A 19,321-nucleotide genomic window follows, 5' to 3' on the forward strand; every position below is an offset into this window, starting at 1 on the left:
TGGGTAGAAGGAGGTCATGTTACAACTGGTTGATTGGTGTAACAGAAAGCGGAGTGGATGACGACGATGAGTAACCACATGTAGTTTTTGGGTAGAAGGAGGTCATGTTACACAACCGGTTGATTGGTGTAACAGAAAGCGGAGTGGATGACGACGATGTGTAACCACATGTAGCTGTTGAGTAGAAGGAGGTCATGTTACAACTGGTTGATTGGTGTAACAGAAAGCGGAGTGGATGACGACAACGTGTAACCACGCTCTGTACGCCATCGTGGACGTGTTCAGCCAGTTCTACGACACCTTGTACCCGATTCTGCTGGATGACCTGTATCAGATGCTCAAGTGGTGTGTGCAGCAAGGTACGCCCCCACCATTCCCCCTGCTCTGTAGTGTAATGTATCATCGTGTTGTAATACTGTCTTGTAATGTAATGTATCATCGTGTTGTAATACTGTCTTGTAATGAAATGTAATGTATTATCGTGTTGAAATACTGTAACGTAATGTGTCATTGTGTTGTAATACTGTCTTGTAATGTATCATCATGTTGTAATACTCTCTTGTAATGTAATGTATCATTGTGTTGTAATACTGTCTTGTAATGTATCATCGTGTTGTAATACTGTAATGTAATGTATCATCGTGTTGTAATACTGTCTTGTAATGTGTCATTGTGTTGTAATACTGTCTTGTAATGTAATGTATCATCGTGTTGTAATACTCTCTTGTAATGTAATGTATCATTGTGTTGTAATACTGTCTTGTAGTGTATCATCGTGTTGTAATACTGTCTTGTAGTGTAATGTATCATCGTGTTGTAATACTGTCTTGTAATGTGTCATTGTGTTGTAATACTGTAATGTAATGTATCATCGTGTTGTAATACTGTCTTGTAATGTAATGTATCATCGTGTTGTAATACTGTAATGTAATGTATCATCGTGTTGTAATACTGTCTTGTAATGTAATGTATCATCGTGTTGTAATACTGTCTTGTAATGTATCATCGTGTTGTAATACTGTCTTGTAATGTAATGTATCATCGTGTTGTAATACTGTCTTGTAATGAAATGTAATGTATTATCATGTTGTAATACTGTAATGTAATGTGTCATTGTGTTGTAATACTGTCATGTATTGTATTGTTATGTATTGTGTTGTAATATATTGTAATGTATCATGATGTGTTGTATTGTATCATATCAACATGTATTGTATCGTAATGTATAATGTTCTAATGTATCGTACAGTAGTGTATCAAAATGTATCATATTGTAATATATTGTGTTGTATTGTATTGGTACAGATGTTGGGCCATGCTATATTGACAAAATCAAAAAATTTTGCGGAGGTAGCTAATTGAATTACAGGTCTGAGCTAAATCAAATTACAGGTCTGCATGTTGTTAAGATAAACTGCCATACTTCAGAAATGTATTCACCAACTAAAATGTATTCATTGACTTGGAAAAGTGTTTCATTGATTGCACCAACATATTCCACAAGATAGGTGACATGTCAGTGGTATGAAGAAGACAAGTGGCATGTCAGTGGTATGAAGAAGACAGGTGGCATGTCAGTGGTTTGAAGAAGACAGGTGGCATGTCAGTGGTTTGAAGAAGACAGGTGGCATGTCAGTGATATGAAGAAGACAGGTGGCATGTCAGTGGTTCGAAGAAGACAGGTGGCATGTCAGTGGTTTGAAGAAGACAGGTGGCATGTCAGTTGTTTCGAAGAAGACAGGTGGCATGTCAGTGATATGAAGAAGACAGGTGGCATGTCAGTGGTTCAAAGAAGACAGGTGGCATGTCAGTGGTATGAAGAAGACAGGTAGCATGTCAGTGGTTTGAAGAAGACAAGTGGCTCATCAGTGGCATCAAGGTATCCCCAGCCACACTCAGGGCATTAATCCTCTGCCCCCTGACAGAAAAATCCCCAGGGGAACTTCTGAATCCTGTGTGAAGGGAAGTAAAATCACACTGAAATCAAATATACCAAACAAAAATAATCATATGAAATAAGGCTTTATTTATTTTGTTGCAGAGGACAGCTCTTGATATGCAGAAAGCATCATAGCTTTACCTACAAGTAAACAGGGAACATTTGGTGGTGAAGAATGAGTATATAAAAAAAGATTTTAACTTGAACAAGTCTCATGTTGTATGTGTATCAAAGATTATGAAAACTGACTCTCACTGAACAATCTTTTGTGTGTGTGTATGCTTGTTTTTTCGCGGTTTTTTTTTTTCATTCTGTAAATACTCAGTTACAAATAAAAATGACTCATCATGACAATTGCCCATGATTGAAGGCATGTCTAATCAATTATTCTTAGTCTTTTTTATCAAAAATAAATCATCAGCTTTAAAAAAATCATAGTTCAGGAACTTCTCAACCAGTCCACATGCTCCAAACTTCAAAATGGCGGCAGTGGAAGGAAGTAACAAACGTACTTCCACTCTCAGTGCATTATGGGACTACTAAAAGGGAAAGTAAAGGTAAATAAACACTGTGTTTAACGGTCCATATTGGGTGGTTCAGATATCAGATAGGGTACTCTCGATGGGCCATATCGGGTGGTTCAGATATCAAATAGGGTACTCTCAACAGGCCATATCAGATGGTTCAAATATCAAATAGGGTACTTTCAATGGGCCATATTGGGTGGTTAAAAATATCAAATGGGGTACGCTAGACGGGTCATATTGGGTGGTTCAGATATCAAATGGGGTACGCTAGACGCCATACCGGGCAATTCAGGGATTGAATAAGGTATTCCGGACAGGCCATACCGGGCGTTTCAGGGATTGAATAAAGTATTCTGGACAGGCCATACCGGGGGATTCAGGATTGAATAGGGTATTCCGGACAGGCCATACCGGGCGATTCAGGATTGAATAAAGTATTCTGGACATGCCATACCGGGCGATTCAGGATTGAATAGGGTATTCCGGACAGGCCATACCAGGCGATTCAGGATTGAATAAAGTATTCTGGACAGGCCATACCGGGCGATTCAGGATTGAATAAAGTATTCCGGACAGGCCATACCGGGGGATTCAGGATTGAATAGGGTATTCCGGACAGGCCACACCGGGCGATTCAGGATTGAATAAAGTATTCTGGACATGCCATACCGGGCGATTCAGGGATTGAATAGGGTATTCCGGACAAACCATACCGGGCGATTCAGGGATTGAATAGGGTATTCCGGACAGGCCATACCGGGCGATTCAGGGATTGAATAGGGTATTCCGGACAGGCCGTACCGGACAATTCAGGGATTGAATAGGGTATTCCGGACAGGCCGTACCGGGCGATTCAGGGATTGAATAGGGTATTCCGGACAAACCATACCGGGCGATTCAGGGATTGAATAGGGTATTCCGGACAGGCCGTACCGGGCGATTCAGGGATTGAATAGGGTATTCCGGACAGGCCATACCGGGCGATTCAGGGATTGAATAGGGTATTCCGGACAGGCCATACTGGGCGATTCAGGATTGAATAGGGTATTCCGAACAGGCCATACTGGGCAATTCAGGGATTGAATAGGGGCGATTCAAGGGATGGAGGGTTAGATTAACCAGGCACTGACTGCCCTGTCCCCAGACAATGAGCAACTGGCACGGTCCGGCACCAACTGCCTGGAGAACCTGGTCATCTCCAACGGCAACAAGTTCTCCTCGGCCGTGTGGGACAACACATGTGCCTGCATGCTGGACATCTTCCAGTCAACCATTCCCCACCCCCTCCTCTCCTGGAGGCCAGAGGATGCTGCCGACGCACAGCCCTCCTCCTCCTCCCCCCCAGACCTGGCCTCGCCAGACGGACAGGTGGGTGAAGTTGGGGGGACTGATGAGAGCTGGGTGATGTTCATGCAGAGACCTGTTGTGACCAGACAAGAGGATGCAGTGTAATACAGCACAATGATACAATGCAGTGCAGTGCAGTGCAACACGACACAGTGCAATGCAATACAGTGCAGTGCAACGCAATGCGATACAACACAACACAATACAACGCAGTGCAATGCAATGCAACGCAACGCAACACAGCACAACACAACCCAATGCAATACAGTGTATCTGTGTTTGTGTGTTGTACAGTCGTCAGACATGTCCCAGCGTCAGAGAGCGGACAGCGTTCACAGTGTGGGGAGCACAGTGTCTCAGGAATCCAAAGATCACAAAATTCCCAGAACCAGTGAGTCACTAGATAACACGTGTGTGTGTGTGCGTGAGTGTGTGTGTGTGTACCACAGTGTGTGTGTGTGTGTGTGTGTGTGTGTGTGCAAGAGTGTGTCTCTATGTGTGTGTGTGTGTGTGTGAGAGAGAGAGAGAGAGAGAGAGAGAATGCATGTCTGGCCCTGGATTTTGGAGAAACGGTTTGACAGTGTTGAATGCAGTGACACAGATTTTCCTCAGGGTTACAGCATCAGATGTCATCATATTATTGACCAAGTCCTTCTGTTGCACATGTTCTGGTAACGACAAGTTCTGACCAGGCACGCTCTGATGACCAGCAGCAAAATCCAAGTTGTGGATGAAAAGAAATAGTGATGATGATGAGGTAGAAAGAAGTGTTCCCTGTGTGGAACCATATGTGGTTGTGAAAAGCTGTCATTTGTATTGACATTAAATGGTGTCTCTGTCACTTTTTTTTTTTTTTTTTAACTACTGTGCAGATATGTCTTAAGTTTAATGTGTTATTCCTGTGTTGTCCCTCTTTATTTTTCTCTCTTTTTGTGTCCCCATTGATAGAAACGATTATTTTTGTGTGTGTGTTTCATTTTTAGTAATGATAACCCTTTTTTTTTAATCTAATAAAAAAAAAAATCTACATGATGAACCAAGAAAAAAAAAATTAAGTAAAATTTCTTTAGCTCATAAACAACCTTCGTCAACTTGACAGTGCATTACCATAGGCGACTTTAGTCGACATCCAGGGGTCATGTTAAAAGGACTGTTTTTCACATTGTAACAAAGCTTGACAGCTGCAGCCAGTTTCCTGGCAATAGAACAGTGACTGACCTTTGCCCCCCGACCCAGTTTGAAGTGAACAAGTCCATTGTGTTATTTTTATATGAACCGAAACCTGTTACTGAGAGCATCGTATTAAAAATATTTGGCACTGGGGAGTGTTTTTCTCACAGAAACTTGGTGGTGAAAGAGTTAAAGTGTTTCGAAAGACCAGCTCATGGAATCTCTGTCTCTCTGTGGCACCAAAAATCCAGTGGTCTTTTAAGTGTTTGGAATGACCAACGCAGTGGAACCTCCCTGTCTCTCTGTGGTAACTCAGTGGAATCTCTGTCTCTGTGGAATCTCTGTCTCTCTGTGGCAACTCAGTTGAATCTCTGTCTCTCTGTGGCACCAAAAATCCAGGTTGTCGTTTAAGTGTTTGGAATTACCAACACACTGGAACCTCTCTGTCTCGCTGTGGCAACTCAGTGGAATCGCTGTCTTGCTGTGGCAACTTACTGGAATCTCTCTCTCTCTCTCTCTCTCTCTCTCTCTCTCTCTCTCTGTGGTAACTCAGTGGAATCTCTGTCTCACTGTGGCAACTCGGTGGAATCTCTGTCTCTCTGTGGCAACTCAGTGGAATCGCTGTCTCTCTGTGGAATCTCTGTCTCTCTCTGTGGCTCCAGAAATCCAGGCGTCTTTTAAGTGTTTGGAATTACCAACACAGTGGAACCTATATCTGTGGCACCAAAAATTCAGGCATCTTTTAAGTGTTTGGAATGACCAACACAGTGGAACCTCTCTCTGTAGCGCCAGAAATCCAGGCGTCTTTTAAGTGTTTAGAATGACCAACACTGTGGAACCTCTCTCTCTCTCTGTGGCAACTCAGTGGAATCTCTGTCACTCTGTGGCAACTCAGTGGAATCTCTGTTGCGCCAGAAATCAAGGCATCTTTTGAGTGTTTCAAATGACCAACTCAGTGGAACCACCCCGAAATCCAGGCTCGTTTTAAGTGTTTGGGATGACCAGCACAGTGGAACCTCTCTCTGTGATGACAGAAATTCAGGTGTCTTTTACGTGTTTTGAATGACCAGCTCAATAGAATCTGTCTGTCTGTGGTGCCGGAAATCCAGGCTTCCTTTTAGTGTTTGGAATGACCAGCACAGTGGAACCTCTCTCTGTGTGTCTCCAGAAATCCAGGCTTCTCTTAAGTGTTTGGAATGACCAGCACAGTGGAACCTCTCTCTGTGTGTCTCCAGAAATCCAGGCGTCTCTTAAGTGTTTGGAATGACCAGCACAGTGGAACCTCTCTCTGTGTGTCTCCAGAAATCCAGGCGTCTCTTTTAAGTGTTTGGAATGACCAACACAGTGGAACTTCTCTCTGTGTGTCTCCAGAAATCCAGGCGTCTCTTAAGTGTTTGGAATGACCAACACAGTGGAACCTCTCTCTGTGTGTCTCCAGAAATCCAGGCGTCTCTTAAGTGTTTGGAATGACCAGCACAGTGGAACCTCTCTCTGTGTGTCTCCAGAAATCCAGGCGTCAGACCAGCAGCTGTTCCAGGGCCTGTTGATCCGCTGTGTGGTGCAGCTGGAGCTGATCCAGACCATCGATAACATCGTCTTCTTCCCAGCCACCAGCAAGAAGGAGGACGCTGAAAACCTGGCCGTCGCTCAGGTGAGGATTGGGGGGTAGGGGGGGGTGCAGGGGGAGGAGGGACTGTTTGTTTTGAGGTCTGTTGTTGTTGTTCTCTGTCTACTACACCTGTGATAGGGAATGGGGGGGTGGGGGGGGGGGGGCTTTGGAGCAGGGGTGGGTGTTCTTCAGAGTAGGGGGTTGGTTGGTTGGTTGTTTTGGGGTCTGTTGTTGTTGTTGTTCTCTGTCTGCTACGACACACTTTCTGCACTGTTGATGGATTTTTTGTTGTTGTTTTTTTTTAATTATCACACCTTCACTATTCATTGTCTGTTTGTGTGTGTGCGATGTTTTCTTTCTTTTTAGTCTTTTTTTTTTTTTCAGGCAGGTGGTTGTTGTTTATTTTTTTTATCAAAAACACGTTTCCAATAATTGCAAGTTGATCATTTCATATATATGTACACAATCTTTACCACCACAGAAACAATAAGGGGGTCTTCGGGGGGGGGGGGGGGGGGGGGGGGGGGGGGACATACTCAGATGGTGGGAAGAGATGATGTAGACATGGACAATGACCACACCCCCACCCCTTCTTCTCCCATCAATCAGTTTCTGGATGGCTGAGTGAGAGAGTGTCTTCGTTTTTGCTCACTGGTTGCTGCTGCTTTTTTTTTTTTTTTTTGTCGTTTCACATGTGTCCACCCCCCAGCCCCCACATCTTTCAACGTGTGATTCTTTCTCATCACTAGTGATTGGTGGGAAAGGGTGACAGTTGTGTACATTGTGATATTGTTCATTTCTTGAGCTGAATCAGTTGAAGCCCAGACTGCATATTGTAAACCACACACATATGATTACATTGGCACATATGCGCATGCAGACACACACAGATATTGTTGTTATATTGTTATGTTTTTTTGTTTATTTTTTAAACAAAACTTAAATCAATAATTTTCACACACACACACACACACACACACACACACTTTCACTTACTCGTATGCGTACACAGTAATTCCCCCCTCCCTCCCCCTCCTCCCACTCGATTTTTTTCCTTCCCTCGTCTAATATCACTTACAGTGAAAAGACGTTAATCTACAGAACGAACACACACAGACGCATGCACAGCATACTTACACACGCGCACACACAAAGCAACATACACAATCAGACAAACACACTTACTATAACACTTTACACACACACGCACGCAGAAGCAAGTTAGATATGAACAAAAATGAACACAAACATCAGTGTTTAGCACATGGCAGGGCAGCGTTTTAAGTTATTTTAAAAAAAATTTTAAAAGATAACACAAACAAGACACTGTTGGCTTGAAAGTCTGCTTGGTTTTGATGGCAGTAACATGAGATGGACATCGACTTGACTCTGTGGTCTGATTTTTGTCTTTTGTGTGGCTGGAGCTCTTTGTGTCAAGAAACATGTGACGTCAGTCTTTTTTTTTTCTTTTTTTTTTCCTGGACCACAATATAGGGCATGGAATGATTTTAGAGGAGATGGTATGGGCAGAGGATTGTGGAGAGGGGAGGGGGGGGGGAGAGTAAGAGGTGGATGGTGATGCTTTAAGGGGGAGTGGTGGGGGGATAGGATGAGGGGAGGGGGGGATGCAGAAACAAGGCGACAGCTGGAAAGAAACTCCCTTGTCTGTCTGACAGCCGGTAAGGGACCAGGCAGCCCTAGTTTGCCGCGCTTCAGATGCCAGGGCAAGTGTGTTGCCTCCCCTTCTTTGTGGCTTTTTTATTTTTTATTTTTTGATACCCTCCCTTCCCCCTACCCCCATGTCTCCATTCCCCACTTTCCACTTTGAGTTGCTGCTGCTGCCTGTGTTTAGTTGGTGCCTTGTTCTGGCTTCGTGGGTGGATGATTTGTTTGAGGTTTTCCTAGCTGCTTTCTCAGTTCACTGGCTCACTTCCCCCTGGTTTTATTTGTTAGGTGTTTGTTTGTTTTCTGTTTGTTTGCTTCTTGTTGCTGTTTTTTTTTTTTTGTTTGTTTGTTTGTTTGTTTTGTCCTGTTTCCTATGAGTGAGTGTGAGCATGTGTGTGTGTGTGCGCGCGCGCACACTTGCATGCTTGTGTGAGAGGAACAGAGAAGGGAGGACTGACCCTGCATGCATATTATTACCACTTGTATTGATACAGTTTTGGTTTGTACTAACTGTTACTTTCACTGGGACTAATATGACATGAAAATTCAGTTATTCCAGTCCAGTTTTCAGTGAGGTGCTAGTGACATACCACACTGATTGGTGTCAGGTGCGCTGTGATACATTGCTGTAGCAGTAGTCGGACAAGTGGGGATGATGACCTAGTGCTGTGGGTTTGGTGCAGTTAGTCTGGAGCAACAGTGGTATGTGGTGAGTAGCGTAGAGATGGGGCATACTGTAGCATCTCTGCTGACGTGAAAGACGCCCGCTCCTCAACTGTCAGGAAGTGTTGTGGCGGAATCAGTTAGGCAGCGGGACTTCTGATCCAGTGGTCAGGGTTCGAGCCTTCATTTTGACGTAGTGTTTTGTTCTCAAGAGAGGCACTGTGCTCCTTATTGCCCTCACTCCACCCAGGTGTGAATAGTACCTGACTCGACCTAGGGAAGGTGAAACCTCAGGAGAGGATTGGGCCCCGCCTTCCTCGACACAGTGACCATGAATTCACTGCTAATGTGGCTGTGAAGGCTGTGGGACCTCTAGCCTTTTTAACCATAAACTGACTCAAATTATTTCTTCTTCTTCTTCTTCTTCTTCTTTGTTTGTGGGCTGCAGCTCCCACGTTCACTCGTATGTACACGAGTGGGCTTTTACGTGTATGACCGTTTTTACCCCGCATTGTAGGCAACCATACTCCGTTTTCAGGCGTGTGCATGCTGGGTTTGTTCTTGTTTTCATAACCCACCGAGCGCTGACATGGATTACAGGATCTTTAATGTGCGTATTTTTTTTTATCTTCTGCTTGTGTATACACACAAAGGGGGTTCAGGCACAAGTAGGTCAGCACATATGTTGACCTTGGAGATTGGAAAAATCTCCACCCTTTACCCACCAGGCGCCATTACCAAGATTCAAACCCGGAGCCCTCAGATTGAAAGTCCATTGCTTTGACCACTCGGCTATTGCACCTGGCGAAATAACCTGATAGAAATTATCTGAATATTGTTGTAAAAATATCCATGTTTGCTGTATATTACCCAGTGTACATCAGAATCATTTGTCATTATAACAGTGATTTTCTTCTTGTTAGAAAAACGTTCATTTGGAGACTGATGAAAAATGTTTTTACTTTAGATACAAAGGGACATGCAGAAGGATTGAAGTATTTAGAAATGATCTCTCTCTTCTTTCTGTCAGTCGTTACTGCAGCTGTGTGAAAATAGGCACGTGCGCTTTTTGATTCCCGTATGAACACAGATTGAGCTTATGTATTCTTATTTGGTCTTGTGTCTCTCTGTATGATGACGTGTGCCTGTGGTCAGCTTTAGTGTAGGCATTTATCTCGGCCACAACAAGTGCAACCAGAAATGGCTGGAGGTTATTTAATGGTGAGACTTATGTAACCATTCTATTCATTAAGATGATGCATGAGAGTGAAGGCTACAGAACCTTGATTGATAATTGTTCTTGGAATTATACCTGCTTATACCAGCTTATAAACGTATAAGAAAGCCCAGCAGAGACCCTGAATATTTTTGACAGAGTTGAAACAAAAAGCAAGAGTGTTGTGACTGAATGAAGGGAAAGAACTCCAATGGTATTTTTGGCAAACAGAGATGAAACAAAAAGCAAGAGTGTTGTGACTGAATGAAGGGAAAGAACTCCAATGGCAGTACTTGTGGAACATGTCTGGGTGGCTAATTAAGAGCTTGACTGATAAAGGTCACATCTTGATAGTGGTGGTCACCGTGTCTTCAAAAGCATGGCTCATGTTTCAAGACAACATGTCCAGTGTTTTGTCTGCATGCAGTGGGTTCTTTTTTTTTTCTCCTTTTTTTTTTTTTTTTTTTTTTTAATACTGAATATGAGTCATGTATTGAAGGATATTTTTTTCTCTTTTCTTAAAATTTTTTTTTTTTTTTTTTTTTCATCATCATTAATTTTGTACATCTGATGGTCAAGCACACAGTGACAGTGATGAAGAAGTATAGAATGGTTTCACAAAAGAATTCTTAAAACGTAACAATACTAAACAATTATGATGAAAAACACCACCACCACCATCTCACCAGTCTTTAGTGTGAAAGTTACACCAATCAGTTCATGTCTTTATGGTCAAATAGCAATATCAGGGTCCTTCTCCGCTGGTCACTGTTAACTTTTACAAATACTGACCAGTTTCACAGTTCCATTTTAAAATGAACAATCATCAGACAAGTTGAAGAGAGATCAACATGTCAAAAATCGAGATTCACATGAAAGATGTTTTGTTTCCTGTCCACATTTTTTATAGTCTCCAAACCATTAAGAGAACTTAACTCAAAATGGCATTGTCAAGTGCCACACATATATCTGACTTCTAGTTCTACAAATCATTGCTGGAGATGTTTCCCCTGCTGAACATAAATATTGTTTTAAATATATGCAACACAGAGTGCTACTGAAAAGCAGTCCTTGCACCTGCACACACGCTTACACACACACACACACACAAACACCTCTCCCTCTCTGACTCACTCACCCGCCCAGCATGCCTTGTTGTGAAGCAACACTTTCTATTGATGGTCAGTCATGTGGTGTCAATTAAAAGTGTTATTTTACACTTCTCTGTGTTTTTGATGGTTTGCTGATTGAAAGATTTTTTTAAACAAACTTGTAGGTGATATATATATATAGGTGATATATATGTAAGATTAGACATGTATGAATGGTTTTGTAGTAGAGGTACAGTATACACCCCTATGCACACAGAGAGTGTTTATTACAGTGTTAAATTCATTGTCAAATTGTCAGTGATATTCTCCTGGAATTCTCTGCCTTTCTCAGTCTCACACAGTCCCTCACTTACAGCTGTAAAAACATTCCTTTTCAACCAGTCTCTCCACAATTAGGGCTTTCCATTCTGTTCCTCATCTATTTCTTCAGTGCATGTGTGTGTGTGTGTGTGTTCTTCTGTGATTTGTGTCAGACTGGTGTTTTATTGTAAAACATTTTGAGATGTTTGAAAGTGCTTTTTGTATTTAAACGCTTTTAATTCAGACAATGTGTACAAACACCACAAAATAATTCCAAAAATTTTCCATATACATGAAGTGTTTATGTATGCTGGAAATCAAAAGAAAGACAGATGAAAACAAAGGAAAATAAGGGACAGAAGACACACAGAGAGAGAAAGCGAGACAAGAGACATAGAAGGGCGTCTGTGAGGACAGGGGAAAAAAACATGACAGGGGAGAAAATACAGCATGTATGAGACAGCACATCAGCATTAGTTACAGCAGTATTCTGAATGTAGGCAGTGGAGTCAAATACAGTATGTATGAGAAAGCACATCAGCATTAGTTACAGCAGTATTCTGAATGCAGGTAGTGGAGTCAAATACAGCATGTATGAGACAGCACATCAGCATCAGTTACAGCAGTATTCTGAATGCAGGTAGTGGAGTCAAATACAGTATGCATGAGACAGCACATCAGCATCAGTTACAGCAGTATTCTGAATGCAGGTAGTGGAGTCAGATACAGTATGCATGAGACAGCACATCAGCATCAGTTACAGCAGTATTCTGAATGCAGGTAGTGGAGTCAAATACAGTATGTATGAGACAGCACATCAGCATCAGTTACAGCAGTATTCTGAATGCAGGTAGTGGAGTCAAATACAGCATGTATGAGACAGCACATCAGCATTAGTTACAGCAGTATTCTGAATGCAGGTAGTGGAGTCAAATACAGCATGTATGAGACAGCACATCAGCATTAGTTACAGCAGTATTCTGAATGCAGTTAGTGGAGTCAGATACAGCATGTATGAGACAGCACATCAGCATTAGTCACAGCAGTATTCTGAATGCAGGTAGTGGAGTCAAATACAGCATGTATGAGACAGCACATCAGCATCAGTAACAGCAGTATTCTGAATGCAGTTAGTGGAGTCAAATGGTGAAGTTACAGTTGGGTGAGCATGGCAGTCATATTACTGGTCAGTGAATGCACAGTGAGTGTGTGCTTTCTAGTTAAATAGCGGTGTGTATGCGTTTCAGGGTTGATCACATTTATCATTTGTGGATATATGATGATGATGATGATGATGATAGTGATGATATTGCAGTGATGCCTCCTTGAGTAACTGAACTAATACTGATCTATAGTGATGGTGATCTTGATGATGATGGTTATGATGACAATGGTGATGACAGTGATGATGATGGTAATAATGGTGACAGTGATGACGATAACAGTGGTGATGGTAATGTTGATGATGATGACAGTGGTGATGATGATGATGACAATGATGATGGTAATGATGATGACAGTGATGATGATGTTGATGGTAGTGATGATGATGATGATGATGACAATGATGATGATGACAATGACGATGATGACAGTGATATACAATGATGATGACCATGATGATAACAACAACGATGACGATGACGTGGTCTCCAGGGCAGCATGGATGAGTCCCACCTGCAGGACCCCAGCCAGGACCTGCAGCAGGAGGACCAGGGCATGTACCAGTTCCTCAGCTCCCAGCAGCTCCTCATGTTCACCGACTGCCTCCTGGAGTCACACCGCTTCGCCAAGCAGTTCAACTCCAACCACGAGCAGCGCAACATCCTCTGGAAGGCTGGTCAGTTCTCTGTCGGGGTCGGGGGTGGGGTGGGGTGGGGGGATGACTCTGTGTTATGGACCATGAGGCAGTGCTTTCCTTCTTGTTTTGATTCGTGTGGCTTTTCATACAGTGTGCATAACATACAGTAAGTTGAAATTTGGAAACTGCTGTCCTGATTCAAAATCATATCGAAGTGCAAAACTTTTTTTCTTGTTTTTGATCCATGTGATCATACAGCGTGTGTAATGTACAGTTAGTTGAAGCCTGTGGAAACTGCTGTCCTGATTTGGAATCATATCAAGGTTGACTTCCAGAATTTTGACAAGCAAGGTGTTGAAGATGAATGAAACCTTTCCATGAATCAGAATAAAAAAACAGCTCGCATACAGCTGAAGTTGTGAACATTGATAAAGCAACAACAGCAGTCCACCTCTCAATAAAGTGTGTGTTGAAATATGACTGCACTGAATGTATTGTTGAAATTGGAATTTTGTTCAGGTTTGTAGGATTCGCCTTATGATCGAAAGCAATGTGATTTGCAAAATGTAGTGTGTTTGGGATCTGTCAGCTGCAGTTATTTTTAAACCAAAATTAAGTCAGAAAGGTCGCAGGCGCAAGGTCCTATGACAGTAGGTGGATATCAGAAATTGAGTCCTTAGAGATATTAGTTGGGTGCCTTTTGACAAGAATGCAGATATTGTAATAGATTCAGGGTACCAGAATGAACCTGAAAGGGAAGATTTTCATTTCTAGTTACTTAACGTTATTGCGTAGTGGTGTGTCAAAATCTATCATTGTGTTGTCATGTACTAGCACCTGACAGCTGTGATTGTGGTAGGACAGTCCACACACCTGCCACAATACATTGCCTACTTAGGAGATTGCAGTGTTGACAATGAGCGCACCTGCATCCCATGACCTACTTACTGAAGCTCTGCAGTAGTGGTGTGGTTTTTGGGGTCAGGGTTCAAGGGCAAGGCCAAGCCCAACCTGCTGAAGCAAGAGACGCAGAGCCTGGCCTGCATGTTCCGCATCCTGTTCCGGATGTACAACGACGAGACTCGAACCCAGGCCTGGCCCCAGGTGGAGAAAAAACTGCTGGAGTAAGTGTCACTCACCGCTGTCGGTGTTCACTGTCACTTGTCACTCACCGCTGTCAGTCATCACTCGGAATCACCATCACTTGTCACTCACCGCTGTCACTGTTCACTCACGATCACTGTCACTCACCGCTGTCGGTGTTCACTGTCACTTGTCACTCACCGCTGTCAGTCTTCACTCACAATCACCATCGCTTGTCACTCACCGCTGTCAGTCTTCACTCACAATCACCGTCATTTGTCACTCACCGCTGTCAGTCTTCACTCACAATCACCATCGCTTGTCACTCACCGCTGTCAGTCTTCACTCACAATCACCATCGCTTGTCACTCTCTGCTGTCAGTCTTCACTCACAATCACCATCGCTTGTCACTCACCGCTGTCAGTCTTCACTCACAATCACCATCGCTTGTCACTCACTGCTGTCAATCATCACTCGGAATCACAATCACTTGTCACTCACCGCTGTCAGTCTTCACTCACAATCACTGTCACTCACCGCTGTCGGTGTTCACTCACAATCGCTTGTCACTCACTGCTGTCAGTCATCACTCACAATCACTTGACACTCACCGCTGTCAGTCTTCACTCACAATCACTTGTCACTCACCCCTGTCAGTCTTCACTCACCGCGGTCAGTCTTCACTCACAATCGCTTGTCACTCACCGCTGTCAGTCTTCACTCACAATCACTTGTCACTCACCGTTGTCAGTCTTCACTCACAATCGCTTGTCACTCACCGCTGTCAGTCTTCACTCACAATCACTTGTCACTCACCGCTGTCAGTCATTACTCACAATCACTGTCACTCACCGCTGTCAGTCTTCACTCACAATCACTTGTCACTCACCGCTGTCAGTCTTCACTCACTGCTGTCAGTCATCACTCACAATCACTTGTCACTCACCGCTGTCAGTCTTCACTCACAATCACTTGTCACTCACCGCTGTCAGTCTTCACTCACAATCACTGTCACTTTTCACTCACCGCTGTCTGTCATCACTCACAATCACCCTCACTTGTCACTCACCGCTGTCACTGTTCACTCACAATCATTGTCACTCACCGCTGTCAGTCTTCACTCACAATCATTGTCACTCACCGCTGTCAGTCTTTACTCACAATCACTGTCACTCACCGCTGTCAGTCATCACTCACTGTCACTCACCGCTGTCAGCCTTCACTCACAATCACTGTCACTTGTCACTCACCGCTGTCAGTGTTCACTCACAATCACTGTCACTCACCGCTGTCAGTCATCACTCACAATCACTGTCACTTGTCACTCACTGCTGTCAGTCTTCACTCACAATCACTGTCACTCACCGCTGTCAGTGTTCACTCACAATCACTGTCACTTGTCACTCACCACTGTCAGTCTTCACTCACAATCACTGTCACTCACCGCTGTCAGTGTTCACTCACAATCACTGTCACTTGTCACTTACCGCTTTCAGTCATCACTCTCAATCACTGTCACTTGTCACTCACTGCTGTCAGTCTTCACTCACAATCACTGTCACTCACCGCTGTCAGTGTTCACTCACAATCACTGTCACTTGTCACTCACCGCTGTCAGTCATCACTCACAATCACTGTCACTTGTCACTCACTGCTGTCAGTCTTCACTCACAATCACTGTCACTCACCGCTGTCAGTGTTCACTCACAATCACTGTCACTTGTCACCGCTGTCAGTCATCACTCACAATCACTGTCACTTGTCACTCACCGCTGTCAGTCATCACTCACAATCACTGTCACTTGTCACTCACCACTGTCAGTCTTCACTCACAATCACTGTCACTCACCGCTGTCAGTGTTCACTCACAATCACTGTCACTCACCGCTGTCAGTCATCACTCACAATCACTGTCACTTGTCACTCACCGCTGTCAGTCTTCACTCACAATCACTGTCACTCACCGCTGTCAGTGTTCACTCACAATCACTGTCACTTGTCACTCACCGCTGTCAGTCTTCACTCACAATCACTGTCACTCACCACTGTCAGTGTTCACTCACAATCACTGTCACTCACCGCTGTCAGTCATCACTCACAATCACTGTCACTCACCGCTGTCAGTCTTCACTCACAATCACTGTCACTCACCGCTGTCAGTCTTCACTCACAATCACTGTCCCTTTATTGTTTCAGATGGAGAAACTAAGGTGAAATCTGTTCTTTATGCAGGTTATAAGCAATAGAATGCTGCATGCAGCGTAAAAAGATCCAGCAGAGTCAAAGCAAGCCCAAATGAAACGATAATTTAAATGTATAATCAATCACCATTCCACTCTTATTAAACACATGCGCACACACAGACACATACACACAAATATGCACATGCATGCACACCCGCACACTTTTATGCATACACTAATGCACAAAAAATGGGATAAATATTTTAAGTATGCTGGTAAAGTCAGTGTTAGATCAGTAAAACATTCAGTGCAAAAAGCATGCAGCAGAGGTCTAACAAATTCGGCATACAGACAGCAATTTCTACAGCCAAACAAGCTGTTTCCACTGTGTCCATAGAATGAACAACAAAGAACTGCTTGAACACAGACCTAACAAATCACACAGGACAGGCTTTTTTCCCTTGTTGTTCCAGGTCCTGGGTATTCCCTGTAATGCTGCTGTCACAGCCTTTGAGATGCAGTCATAAAGTTGTAGAAGCAGCTTGTTGAAATCTCCTAATTTGTGTACACTTCTGGCAGTACGTAGCACAGACTTGCATAATTGCAAATATTACTTGAGAGAGAGAGATGTTTGATATCAATGTCAACATTCACCATCAGAGCACAAAACAGAGAATTTAACCAGTGCTTTTATCTACCATCTCAGCACAAAATAATAATAATGATTTAACTTATGAAACACCTTTCCATGTAAAAGATGCTCAGTTGCACTGTACAGTGTAGAAACGGATGTTTAAAAACATGCATTTAAACTTAAGTGGGGGGGGGGGGAAATATATATATATATATATGTATATACATTTTCTCAGTCATTCAATGAGATGGATAAGTTATGGTTAAGCCTTGGATACTAAGACATGATGTAGGTCCTGTTTACACCAATATTGTGGTTTAGGTAGTCTTCTTCTTTGTTTGTGGGCTGTGACTCCTATGTTAATGAGCGAACACGAATACACAAATGGGCTTTTACGTGTATGACCGTTTTTATCCCCACCATGTAGGCAGTCATACTCTGTTTTCAGGGGGGTGCATACCTGATGTGTTCTTGTTTCCATAACCCATCGAACGCTAACATGGATTACGGGATCTTTGACATGGGTATTTGATCTTCTAACTGCATATAGATAGACATATAGATACACATGAAGGGGGCTCAGGCACTAGCACATCTGTTGACCATGGAGATTGATAAAATTTCCACCCTTTATCCACAAGGTGCCATGACCGTGATTCAAACCTAGGACCCTCAGATTAAAAATATGCTTTGACCTCTCAGCTGTTTCGCCCATGATGGTTTAGGTAGTAAGTAGTGTGGGGGTGGGGGTTGTTGGTTTGGTTTTGTTTTGTTTTTCCTTTGCATGGAAGGTGGTGGTGGTGGTGTTGTTTTTTTTGGGGGGGAGGTTTGTTTTGTTTTTTTAACGTCATCACCACCATAGCATTTTGATTCTGCTCATGGCATCAGTACAGCAGAAAGACAGCTGATGACACATTAGCAGTGCAGTACAAGTGGTGTGTGTGTGTTACAGTGTGTGCAGTGAGGCCCTGGAGTATTTCCTCAACCTGCAGTCCGACAGTCACCGCGAGGCCTGGTGCTCTCTGCTGCTGCTCATCATCACCCGCATGCTGAAGATGTCCGATGAGAGGGTCAGTGTTTCTCTCACGTTGTATTGTGCTGTATGAATCGTATTGTAACCTTGTCACAAAATATTTCTCTGTGTGAAGTTCAGGCTGCTCTCCTCGGAGACAGTGTGTCACCACAGTGCAGCACCACCCGTATGGTTTCTGTTGTTGTTGTGCCTGCAAGTGTATTTTTTTTAATGATCAAACAGATTCTTCTACAAAATTTTGCCAGGAATAACCGCTTTTTGTTGGTCTGGGGTCTTCCCAAGTGCATGGACCTGGGTTTATCGTCTCATCCGAATGACTTGCATCCAGACCAGCCCTGGAGATGTGGTGAAAGGGGGAGCAATGCAGGTCCATGCGTGGGACTGACCTGTGACTGGCTTCGTGGGCATGAACATCACCATCACAACTCCACCAGTGGGGGTTGGGTTTGCTTCAGTCGACCGCTGCTCTGCTTTTTGGTCTTCATCTGTGTTGGTGGGTTGCAACTCGGTTCACTCCAGTGTGGGCTTTTACCTGCATGGCCATTTTTACCCCACCATGTAGGCAGCCATACTCCGCTTTAGGGGATATGTGTGAGCTGGGTATGTTCTTGTTTCCATTACCCACCATACACCAACATGAAGGATCTTTAACATGGTTTTGATCTATTTGGGGACCAGCCCAACACCAAGTGTCCTAAAGCCCTCTTGGCCAGAACTGGGGACGTAACTTGGGCAAAACACTCTACACTATGGTTCTGGCCCAGATTGTTGGGACAGCAGTTACCTCTGTTGTTCTGATGGTCATAGTGGGACACGACCATCACACACTGTTTTTTTCATTCATTGTGTGTGTGTCCCCACCTCCTCTGTTCTGATGGTCATAGTGGGACACGACCATCACACACTGTTTTTTTCATTCATTGTGTGTGTGTCCCCACCTCCTCTGTTGTTCTGATGGTCACACAGTCAGACATGACTGTCACTCAACTCCAGGCAACACAACCTTTCTCATATATCAGTGGCAGCACTTTGGTGCAA

The 19,321-nt window shown here is 43.6% G+C and overlaps 1 protein-coding gene across 4 annotated transcripts in view; it reads left to right on the top strand.

The window, feature by feature from the left end:
• Positions 1–19,321, top strand: part of LOC143279887 (brefeldin A-inhibited guanine nucleotide-exchange protein 1-like) — a 95,265-nt gene that overhangs the window by 71,023 nt on the left and 4,921 nt on the right. For 3 of the 4 annotated variants that reach the window (XM_076584180.1, XM_076584182.1, XM_076584183.1), the window contains 8 exons: positions 224–359; positions 3,611–3,834; positions 4,108–4,204; positions 6,489–6,634; positions 8,269–8,316; positions 13,205–13,388; positions 14,335–14,473; positions 18,203–18,320. In XM_076584180.1, the coding sequence (XP_076440295.1) occupies positions 224–359; positions 3,611–3,834; positions 4,108–4,204; positions 6,489–6,634; positions 8,269–8,316; positions 13,205–13,388; positions 14,335–14,473; positions 18,203–18,320 (1,092 nt within the window). The remainder of the gene's footprint in view (positions 1–223; positions 360–3,610; positions 3,835–4,107; positions 4,205–6,488; positions 6,635–8,268; positions 8,317–13,204; positions 13,389–14,334; positions 14,474–18,202; positions 18,321–19,321) is intronic. The other variant, XM_076584181.1, reaches the window with a different exon arrangement.

The sequence above is a fragment of the Babylonia areolata genome, chromosome 3, assembly GCF_041734735.1.
Source record: "Babylonia areolata isolate BAREFJ2019XMU chromosome 3, ASM4173473v1, whole genome shotgun sequence".
NCBI classification, from domain to species: Eukaryota; Metazoa; Mollusca; class Gastropoda; order Neogastropoda; family Buccinidae; genus Babylonia; species Babylonia areolata.